Source organism: Bos indicus, chromosome 3 (assembly GCF_029378745.1).
Source record: "Bos indicus isolate NIAB-ARS_2022 breed Sahiwal x Tharparkar chromosome 3, NIAB-ARS_B.indTharparkar_mat_pri_1.0, whole genome shotgun sequence".
NCBI lineage: Eukaryota > Metazoa > Chordata > Mammalia > Artiodactyla > Bovidae > Bos > Bos indicus.
The window spans coordinates 109,721,588-109,733,180 of NC_091762.1; the positions used below are offsets into that span (position 1 = coordinate 109,721,588).

The window sequence follows — 11,593 nt, forward strand, 5'->3', positions numbered from 1 at the left end:
GGTTGGGAAGATCCCCTGGAGGAGGGCATGGCAACCCACTCCAGAATTCTACCCTGGAGCTCCATAAACAGAGGAGCCTGGGGGCTGCAGTCCACAGGGACACATGAGTTGGACACAACTGAGTAAGCACAGCACAGCAGCACTACCTCCCTGGGAGGTTTGTTATGTGGCTCAAAGAGGTTCTGTTTGTAAAAACACTATACTCCGCAGGTGTTTGTCATGGTGTGTTTTTCTCTCGTCTTAAGCCATTACACACTTCCCATTCTCAGAATGCATATGTCTATGGAAGTATGCCAAGAAAATGACGCCAAGTATTTTTTCCCCCCAGGTGTCCATATTTCTAAAGGACAAAGTTCAGAATTCCAGTGGTCGCTTCGTGTTGCCAGTGTCCGGGCCTGTCCCCTGGGGAACTGAAGTCCCTGGACTCATCAGGTGAATGAATGCTCAACAGTAATTGTCAGACCAGTGTTCAGGGGGCCGGGAAAGCAATATGTGGGCCGCCACATAGACTGCAGCCATGCTCGGCCCCTCCCTTTCTCCAGTTAAGCACAGCAGAGAGGAGGTAAGGTTTAATCCCAGCTTGTCACCTAGCAGATACTCCAAGATTTATTTCTTCATCTATTGAATGTTTACTGTGAGGATGAATATGATAATACTGTAATGCTCTAAAGTGCTACACACCACCCAGTACATAGCATATACTCAATAAATATTATTATCATTATTATTGTCTTACTATCACCCAGCTGGCGTTAGCGGTAAAGAATCCACCTGCCAATGCGGGAGATGCAAGAGACGTGGATTTGATCCTGGGTCTGGGTCGGGAAGATCCCCTGGAGTAGGAAATGGCACCCTGCTTCAGTATTCTTGCCTGGAAAATTCGACAGACAAAGGAGCCTGGCGTGCTACCGTCCTTGGGGCTGCAAAGTCAGATGCGACTGAGCGCACAAACCCGCACACACACACACACACAGTTACATCAGCTAGCATCTTTATTTTGAAGCACTGTGTAAATTCCCTCTGGTCCCATAGTACAAAGAATAATGAAGCCTCCGGGACTCTCCAGGCTTGGAGAGCGTGGCGTCACGTCCTGCTTTGTCTTTTTTTTTTAGTATTTATTTATTTGGCTGCATCAGGTCTTAGCTGTGGCGCGTGGGATCGCTTGTTGAGACACGGGCTCTCTACTTGGCGCACAGAGCGTGCAGGCTTAGCAGCTGTAGCGTGCGGGCTTAGCTGCTCTGTGGCATATGGGATCTTAGTTCCCCAACCAAGATTCAGACCCATGCGTTGTGCGGTGAGTTCCTAACCACTAGACCACCAGGGAAATCCCATCATGTCCTACTTTGTCTCGTAGAACATTCAACAACAAAGGCAAAGAAGTGAAGAGGACAGAATTTAAGCACGGCGGGAGCTACGTCGCGGCCCCCAAAGAAGGGTCTCTTGAGCTCTATGGAGACCGAGTCCTGAAACTGGGAACTAATATGTAAGCAAATTCTTCCTTCCCCAAATGAATTCCAGTGCAGCAGAGGTCCCTTCATTTAAAACACTGGCTTGACTTCTGCAGTGAAAAACCCCTGCTGACAATTGAAGAAATTTCCCCTTAGAGACACGGCAGGCAGGGCCCCCGCATTTCCAAAGGGCACCTCGGATCTTCCACCAGAAGGTAGATTAACAGGTCAAAAAGATAAATAACTTAAAATAGCCATACAAGAGAACTAGCCAAAACCTTTTAATGCAGTAGAGACCCAAAAGGCCTTGGCCTTCATGTACCGATCATGTTTTTTTCCAGAAATACACATTACTTTGCAAGAGGAAATATCGCCATACAGCTTCCTAGGTATTTTGATTTGGGAAGAAGCAAAACTTGAGTGGTTGACACCCACTTAGTTATAGTCTGTATCCCCAGCACCTTTCTGGATGCTTTTTGATACCTCAGAGTAAAAGCTATGCACTATATTTACGAGTTAGAAGGAAGTCAGGGTAAGAGGCCTGGACAATGTTTTCGTGGTTTTCCATTGCCACCAGGTATAGCGTGAACCGGCCCGTGGAAACCCACATGTCTGCAGCATCAAAGAACTTAGCTTCACAGACGCAGGTGAGCTTCTGCCTCCCGTGTTTACCTTCAGAGCTAATTTCTAGATACCAGAGTCTGGACAGGGAGAAGGGAGGGGTCTCTAGAGTTCAGAGCTGGCCAAGGCTCCCTCCTTGTTTGCAGTCTTCTCCATTCCGCCTTACCCAGTACGCAGGTTTTTAATTATAGTTTCTCATGGAGACTTCCAGTGATCTGACTAATTAGGTAATTTTAAGCTTGTCTCCACCACCATAATTAAGCAGGAACCACACATAAGGACATGTGAAATAGCATTGTACCAGTGCTGTGAGGTCCGTGGCTGCTGAGTTCAGCACTTGTGTGTATTCTGATCGTTAAAACATCCCCTTTCCCTGCTTCCCTGGGTGATGATGTGAAAGTTGGGTTCAAAATGGGGTTTGGGTTCTCTGAATTCTTTTGTACAAATTTTCACTGAACTAGCTGTCATCTAGCTATAGGCCCCATGGACTATTCAGTTATGCTATAAACATTTATTGAACTGTGTCTATGGGTTGGGGGGGGGGGCGTTCCCAGGACACAGAGCTGGCTTAGATTTGGTCTCATCCTGAAGGGCCTTGTAATACGCTAGGCTTATAAAGACAGCAATAGAAACAAATAACTATAACCTGGCGGAAGACAGAAGGTGAACTCACTGAGCATTCTGAGCAAAGAACTATGTCAGAACACATATCCTGTCCAGGGGGTGGGAAGGAGCCCCCTGGACAGGGAACAAGAAGGCTTTTCGGAGGAGGGGACATTCAAGTGGGGCTCTGGAGCGAGGCAGATACTAAACAGCTCAGAAGGAGAAAAAGACACACAAACCAAGATGACGGGACGAGCAAAGGCACCAGAGGCACGCTCCTTGGGGGAAGCAGGCAGTCAGCGTCCCTCTCGTGTAGCTGGATCATAAGGCGATAGCAGCAGTGGCCAGAGACCCGCCCAGACAGGCACACGGGCCTGATTCCAGAGGCAAAGCAGGGAAAAAGCCGGGTTAGAGAGAGCCAGGTAGGAGGAGGGTGCAGGCTGCAGTGGGGCCAGGCCATGAGAGAAGGAGCCACGGGAGAGAAGGGATTCGAGGGTGTGCTCACCGGTCACCACCGGAGGGCAGTGTGGTCGCTCCTGTGGAAGGAGTGCCCTTGGACCTGGAGGCTTCACCCAGGCGGCGCGGGTAAAGGCTGGGGAACTAGACTGCCTGAAGAGGAAGCAGTGTTCTCCTTCGAGGAGGAAGGTGGTTTGAGGAGAACGAGGATCCCTGGGGCCTTCCACTCATCTTGAAAGTGTGAGAATCTCTGGCTTGTCGCCTTGCTAGAGTCCCTCTGCTTCTGACACGGGCTATTTCTCTTCTGGTTCTATTTCCTATGCTTCGTGTGGACCCAGTGCTTCCCAGAAATCATTTAGACAGTTACTGTTTTGCCTTGTTTTGAAATACCACCCTGGGTCTCTGGGGTATCAGCAAGGGATTGAATCACCTTCACGTGGCTAAAAATTATGAAATTGATTTTGCAGGAAAGCATCGTTCCAAACCCTCTTGCTAAAGAAGAGCTGAATCTCTTGGCCAGGCTGATAGGAGGCATGGAGATTCAGAAACCCAGTGGCCCTGAGCCAGGATTCCGGTTGAATCTCTTCACCACTGATGAAGAGGAGGAGTATGTTTTCAACCTGTTTCTTTAAAGACCTATGTAAAAATCCTAAGTGTGGTAAGAACCAAAAAATGACCATCAGAAACCAAATAAGTGGTTCTTATCACTTATAAACACAGATGTAAATAAAGTTCAAAAATGAAAGATCAGCAAACTCAACAACCTTAGTTAAAGAAGAACCCACTAGTATTAAATGGCCTGAATCTTTTGGATTTGTTCAAAAAGTAGCTCTAACATTTTATTTAGCTCAGTTCAAGAGAATTGGAAGTCAAGATAATCATATGTTTAAAAAGACTGTTAAGAAACCAGAAGGAGATTGGAGCATGACATCTTCAGGATGAGACAGTCTCCCCCAGAACCAATAGTGGAGGTAATTCACTGAGACTTAGACAGTGCTTTACAGTTTCCAGGGAACGTTTGCATTCATTATCTCATGCGACTGTTCTCACAGCCATGTATTTGGGGTGGGGGTGGGTGCCTTCTCTTTCTCTCTCCTTTGGAGTGGCAGGCCCTGGGGGAAGTGTAGGGACCCAAGGATGGCACGTAACACCTGGGGCCTGACCTCAGGTGCTCCCAGCGCGGCAGGAGCACGAACACACGCCCAAGTCCCTCCAGCGCCATGTCACACACGCTCCAGTGAGGACACGGGGACTGACTTGGCCCCAGCAGATTAAAGAGGTTGCCAACTGAGCAGGGTCTCGGAGTTTGCCAAGCAGAGGAAGGGGAAAAGTTATTCTTGGCAGACTTTAGTACGTGCAAAAGCAGAGATATAAAAGGACTTGACCTCCTGGAGCGTAGGGTGTACTGGTTGGGGAGAGGGCAGAAAGTTGAAGAGAGAGAAAAAAATAGGTTACCAGATTATCAAGGACCAATGTGCCACACTGGCAGGGAGAAAAATCCTAACCTTTGACCCGTTTCTCGACCCTCTTGTACAGACAAGCAGCGCTCACCAGGCCAGAAGAGTTATCCTACAAAGTTATCAACATCCAAGCTACTCAGGTGCGTGCAGGCGATTATACAAGTCAAATCTTATTCCCCCCCCCACCCCGTTCTTATAATAACAATGAACTTCAAAGGCCCTCCCTCCTCCTCCTGTCTAATCAGCATGTAACATAGTCCCTATCCTGACAAACAAGCAGGAACCAAAGTGCATCCCAGGGGTGGGAAATGCACCACTAGCTGCACAGAGAGGCCGGCGTGCCCACACGTTTCTTCATTCCCTCCCTCCTCTCACTCCTCTCACAGGACCAGCAGACGAACCAGGAGCTGGTGCGGATCATGGGGGAGTTTGAAATCACGGACCAGTCAAGGCAGAGCTCCAGCAAGGGCGACGACTGGCTCGCCATGATGGATGAATTATAGCGGTGCTGACCAGGCGCCCCTCCCCCTGGAGAGAGGCCGCTTGATGAGGACCCCGGGGGTGCCCCCCAGGGAACCACACGATGCTGCTAGTTTTCTACTAAGCGAAGCCCTTACCCCCTTGTTCCCATTTCCGTCCTGATAAACTGTGCAGATCTGCCTCGGGGAGCACACTGTTCGGAAGGCAACACACATATCCATATTTTCAGCAAAATATACTCTGGCTTTGAAATTGGACCCTTCCCCATTTCCTTCCTGGTTTTATGGCACTCAGAGCATCTGGAGCCCAGAATCAGCAAGACGGTGCCCCTGTTGCCACCTTCATGACAAGCCTGGCTCAGGGGGGCCTGCCGCTCACAGATGCCCGTGGATCGTCACAAAATTTCAGAGCTTCCGGGACGTCTTCTGCCTTGTGAGTCTGACATAGTGGAAAAGGCAATCGCCTCAAACCGTCGGGGCCCAGTTTATACAGCCTGACACACTGGAAGCTGTCACCTCAGACGCAGAGGAAGCAAGGCCGTGACAGGGGACTCCTCCCGCGGGCCCCGCGCAGAGCCTGTGGGCGTCTGTGGTTCTCCGCACGTCTCTCCATCCATATGTGGTGTGGGCTTATCCCATATGGAAATGTGTTTGATCTTTAGCGTGATACGTCCTCCTTACCCCCAGAGTCTTCCTCTGCCACTTAGCGTTCTTGCCTTCTAAAGGCGCCCAGCGTGAGTTGCCATGACAGCCGTCTCCTCTGCTTCACCTTAGCGACCAAGCAGAGCTGTAAGCTGGACGTGCGGGAGGCACGTGGTGTACCGCTTTCCCTTCTGTGCACCAGATGAGTTAGTCAATACTTCCCTTGGCAGGATGCCAAAGTCTAATTTGGATCCATGAGAAATGTCTCAGGCCAGGGCTGCCCTCATTGCTTCAGGAAGGAGGGTCAGCCCTCCACCTCGTGTTCATTCTGGCCGAGTAACTGGCAGCTCGAGGTCAGCCAACATCCAGAGGTCAAGGTCCATTCAGTCTCCTGGAAGCAATATCCGGAACGGCAAAGGGTGGGAGAGGAACTGAGCTGAGCTGGTCACTGCCTGAGATTGAGCCAACCAGGATCACTCGGGACCCCTGCACCCTAGTAAGAGTGGAGACAAACATATTTCTGGAAAGCAAGGGTCAGGGTACCCATCCTTAGCTTACCCAAGGCATAGGGTTTGGATTTGTTGTTGCTGTTATTTAGTTGTGTCTGACTCTTTGAGACCCCATGGACGTAGCCTGCCAGGCTCTTCTGTCCATGAGGATTCTCCAGGCAAGAATACTGGAGTGGGCAGCCATGCCCTCCTCTAGAGGATCTTCCCCACAAAGGGATGGAACCCACATCTCCTGACTTAGCAGGCGGGCTCTTTACCACTGAGCCACCTGGGGACCCCAGACTGCTTCTTACAGGCTTACAAAGTGCCTTCAGTTTTAGTCTCTTGTAAGCAGACGACGAGTGCAGGGGAAGGCCCTGACCTGGGTCTGGCTGCCACCGCACTGTGACAGACCTGAACGCCACCATCTGCTCCCAGCGTGTCCTGGGGCCTTGGACATGGGCCGCAGGTGGCCGAGAGGCAGCCTCCTCCCTCCACCTATCCCAGAGCCATGTTGATGATCTCAAACCTCCCTGTTGTCTCAATGAATAAACAAGATACAGATCTCTGGTAAGGCAGCCTGGTGATGAAGCAATCTTTGAGTTTCATGTCTCTAGTCTTACACAGATGTTGAGAAAAACAAGTTTATTTGCATTGTGGCTTAGGGCACCCAGAAAAAGCAGGGGAGTTGGGAAGGGGCAAAGGAAAAAGAAGATAAGGATTATTCTGGCAAGAATCTGGACTGAGTACTGACAAGGCATCATTGTTCATTTAACACCTGGCTTTGGGGTGTGAGGGCTTCCCTGGTGACTGCCATGCAGGAGACCCAGGTTCGATCCTTGGGTTGGGAGGATCCCCTGGAGGAGGGCATGGCAACCCGCTCCAGTATTCTTGCCAGGAGAATTCCATGAAAAGAGGAACCGGGCGGGCTACAGTCCACAGGGTCGTAAAGAGTCAGACATGACTGAGTGACTAACCCTTTCACCTGGGTTCTGAGGCTGTTACACAGCACTGCCCAGTTCGCTCCAAGGGAAAGGGCACCAGGATCCCCATCCCTGCCCCGAATTTGCCATGGCGTCTTGGGCAGTTCCCTCAACAAGCCTAAGTTCCTCCCTTCATCTGTAAGAAACGGAAAGAACTAGTTCACTGACTCAGAGCCAGCTTGCCCCAGCTAAGTTGGTGAGTTTACAGATTCCTAGATGCTGCCTCAGGTGGGATCTGACAGTTGCAATTTTACCCATGCCTCCCTCCATCTCCATGCTTTGGGGGGCTATTTCTATTCTCTTTCAGCAAATCTGTGACTTAGCTCTTCTCAACTCAGTCTTAAAACTGTCCTACTCTTGTTCTTATCATAGTATTGATCATGTAAATTGTGCAAGGCAAAGCTCTAGAAAAGCCTCCTGAACAAAAGTACTTTAATGGCTTCCAGAAGAAAGATGTAATAAAAATTGAGAGTGAAGGGACTTCCATGGTGGTCCAGTGGCTAAGACTCTGCCCTCCCAATGCAGGGGGCCCCGGTTCAATCTATGGTCAGGGAACTAGATCCCACACGCTGCAACTGAAGACCTCACATGCCACGACAAAGGTCGAAGACTGTGTGCCACAACTGAGACCGGGTGCAGCCAAATATTTTAATTATTTATGTATTTATTTATTTTGGCTGCAGCCGGTCTCAGTTGCAGCATGTGAGATCTAGTTCCCCGATCAGGGCTCAAACCCAGGTTCCCTGCATTGGGAGCTCAGAGTCTTAGCCACTGGACTGCCAGGAAATCCCCAAATAAATATTTTTAAAATATTGAGAGTAAAAAAGAGAGAGAAAATAATAAAATATTGAAAGTGGGGCTTTTCTGGCAGTCCAGTGGTGGAGAGTCTACCTTGCAATGCAGGAGACACCAGTTTGGTCCCTGGTCCGGGAAGATACCACATGACACCGAGCACCTAAGCCCACGCACCACAACTGCTGAGCCCTCACCACACAACTACTGACGTCCTCGTGCTTTAGAGCTGGTGCTCCGCAACAGGAGAAGCCACTGCAGTAAGAAGCCTGAGCGCCACAGCCAGAGAAAGCCCACGAGCAGCAAAGACCCAGCATGGCCAAAAATAACTAAATAAAAACTATTTTAAAAATTGAGAGTGAAGGGGCAGGAAGAAAGGGAGGAAATGTATTTAGCCCTTAAGTCATGCCATGCAAGATTAACTCACTTTTTTCCTTACATCCAGATCCCGGTAGGCAAGAAACAAATTTTAGCATCGCAATCAGATCCTGAAGATCCCTAAGTCTAAACAGGATCAGATCCCCTCATCCTCTTCCAACAGGTTTGTCACTCTGGTTTACATCCATGGAGACAAATTCAAGTCACAGGAAACTGTAGAAAGACAAATGCAAATTACAGGGGGGAAGTGTATATATTATACTTTTTTTTTTTTTTACCATAATACCTAATTGTTCAGTCGCTCAGTCATGTCCAACTCTTTTCGATCCCATGGACTGCAGCACGCCAGGCTTCCCTGTCCTTCACCATCTCCCAGAGCTTGCTCAAACTCATGTCCATTGAGTCAGTGATGCCATCCAACCATCTTATCCTCTGTCATCCCTTTCTCTGCCTGCCTTCAATCTTTCCCAGAATCAGGGTCTTTTCCAATGAGTCGGCTCTTTGCATCATGTTGCCAAAGTATTAGAGATTCAGCTTCAGCATCAGTTCTGAATATTTAGGACTGATTTCCTTTAGGATTGACTAGTTTGATCTCCTTGCAGTCCAAGGGACTCTCAAGAGTCTTCTCCAATACCTCTGCTCAAAAGCATCAATCCTTCTGCACTCAGCCTTCTTTATGGTCCAACTCTCATGTCCACACATGACTACTGGAAAAACCATGGCTTTGACTATACAGACCTTTGTCAGCAAAGTAATGTCTCTGCTTTTTAATATGCTATCTAGGTTTGTCATAGCTTTTCTTCCAAGGAGCAACTGTTGTTTAATTTCATGACTGCAGTCACCATCTGCAGTGATTTGGGAGCCCAAGAAAATAAGGTCTGTCATTGTTTCCATTGTATCCCCATCTATTTGCCATGAGGTGATGGGACCAGATGCCATGATCTTAGTTTTTTGAATGTTGAGTTTTAAGCCAACTTTTTCACTCTCCTCTTTCATCTTCATCAAGAGGCTCTTTAGTTCCTGTTCGCTTTTTGACGTAAGAGTGGTGTCATCTGTGTATCTGAGGTTATTGATATTTCTCCTGGCAATCTTGATTCCAGCTTGTGCTTCATCTAGCCCGACATTTCGCATGATGTACTCTGAATATAAGTTAAATAAGCAGGGTGACAATATACAGCCTTGACACACTCCTTTCCCAATTTTGAACCAGTCCTTTGTTCCATGTCCAGTTCTAACTGTTGCTTCTTGACCTGCATACAGGTTTCTCAGGAGGCAGAGAGGGTGGTCTGCTATTCCCATCCCTTAATAAAGAATTTTCCACAGTTTTTTGTGATCTATTTCATTAGCATGGTCAATGAAGCAGAAGTAGATGTTTTTCTGGAATTCTCTTGCTTTTTTGATGGTCCAGCAGATGTTCGGAATTTCATCTCTGGTTCCTCTGCCTTTTCTAAATCCAGCTTGAACATCTGGAAGTTCTGGGTTCATGTACTAATACCTAATTATAAAGACCCAAATTAAAATCCAAAAATCAATACACCATTTACCTACCCCTTCCTCCCTTTAGGTGGCGCAAGTGGTAAAGAACACACCTACCAAGGCAGGAGACATAAGAAACACAGGTTCGATCCCTGCGTGGGGAAGATCCCCTGGAGGAGGAAATGGCAACCCACTCCAGTATTCTGGACATGGACAGAGGAGCCTGGCGGGCCACAGTCCATAGTGTCACCCAGAGTCAGACACGACTGAGGCATCTTAGCGCATGCACATGCTCCTTCCCTTAAATCAAGCCTGGAAAACTCCTCTTCAGCTGCCAGATTCCTGGACAGCTAGCAGCAGAGGGAGTGGAAAGAACTGTTTCCAAGGGACTGGGCTGGAGACCCCTCTTCTCAGTTGAATCTTCCCTACCCAGCTTCAGGATTCAATGCAAAGTAAGTTCTCATGTCATAGCCCACCTCTTTTCAAATGAGAATGTCAAGATGCATTCCAAGAGCCAATGGAAATCATTCTGGATTCTTTGGTCACCCTGACACCTCCACCACCACCCCACATACACACAGGGGACATCCTTTTTGTTTCTGGCCAGTGGTTCCTCTGCTGATGAAAATAACAGTATCGTCTCTGCTAGTTCCCAAAACCACAGGAAACCCGTCACGTGAGGCCTAGCGAGGTGTGGCCTTTTTTTCTCATTATGAAGGTAAAGGACCTGCCAGGGTGTGTCATTAACCCTAGTCCCATATTCTGGGAGAAAAATAAGAGGAAAACTGAAAAAGTGACTTTTTGAAAATCACAGAGACCGCTGAAATTACAATAAAGGAAGTTGTTTAAATTCACATCTCTTACAAAATTCTTCAAAAGTCACTGTCTATAAACTTCATAAATTGTTTTCTCTTTATTTTTGGATTACTTAAAACGTAAAATTTTAAAACACGAAGGATAAAATAAGTATTATAAACAAAGCTTTATAGACCTGGGGGCAGACCCAGACTCCTAAATCCTACACGTGCACATTGGCTTCAGATCCCTCCACCCTCCTTTTTGTAAAATTCCCCAACTTCCTTTTGTTTCTTTTTTTTTTTTAATTGGAAGCTAATTACTTTATAATATTGTGGTGGGTTTTGCCATACATTGACATGAATTAGGCATGGGTGTACATGTGTCCCCCATCCTGAACCCCCTCCCACCTCCCTCCCCATCCCATCCCTCAGGGTCATCCCAGTGCACCAGCCCTGAGCACCCTGTCTCATGCATCAAACCTGGACTGGCGATCTGTTTCACATATGATAATATACATGTTCAATGCTATTCTCTCAAACCATCACACCCTTGCCTTCTCCTTTTTTCATGTATTTAAGGGGAAGGACAAGGATGCTCTCAGTTCGGGTTTTCTGGATATCCAGAAGGCCTCCCAGCTTCAGTTACAACTGAGAAGACAATAACCTGTGTGGGATGCCCTCCCTCACCTCTCCCCTCTAGCTCAGCACATCATTTACCTTCCTTACCCCTACCCAGCCCCCTTTCCGCACCTCAGAACTTCACCAAAAGCCGAAAGGCCGCCAAGGAGCCCGTGGGTCCCACGCAATCCCACACAGCATGGCCTCGGCTCCTCCAGGACCTCCTCCTGCCACCAGCTCTCCAGCCTTCCCGTTTCGTCACCTTGCTCTCTCCCACTCCCATAGCTTCTGTCACAACACAGTCCCTTTCCAGTCTCCAGCCCCAGCTTTGCTGGATTCAGCTGTCTTCTCT

At 48.3% G+C, this 11,593-nt stretch overlaps 1 protein-coding gene across 1 annotated transcript in view; it reads left to right on the plus strand.

The window, feature by feature from the left end:
- Positions 1–9,675, plus strand: part of OSCP1 (organic solute carrier partner 1) — a 33,639-nt gene extending 23,964 nt beyond the window's left edge. The window contains exons 5-10 of the mRNA XM_019957823.2: positions 329–432; positions 1,355–1,483; positions 2,026–2,095; positions 3,596–3,735; positions 4,665–4,728; positions 4,975–9,675. Coding sequence (XP_019813382.2) covers positions 329–432; positions 1,355–1,483; positions 2,026–2,095; positions 3,596–3,735; positions 4,665–4,728; positions 4,975–5,091 — 624 coding nt within the window. The 3' untranslated portion in view covers positions 5,092–9,675. The remainder of the gene's footprint in view (positions 1–328; positions 433–1,354; positions 1,484–2,025; positions 2,096–3,595; positions 3,736–4,664; positions 4,729–4,974) is intronic.
- Positions 9,676–11,593: the final 1,918 nt, after the last annotated feature.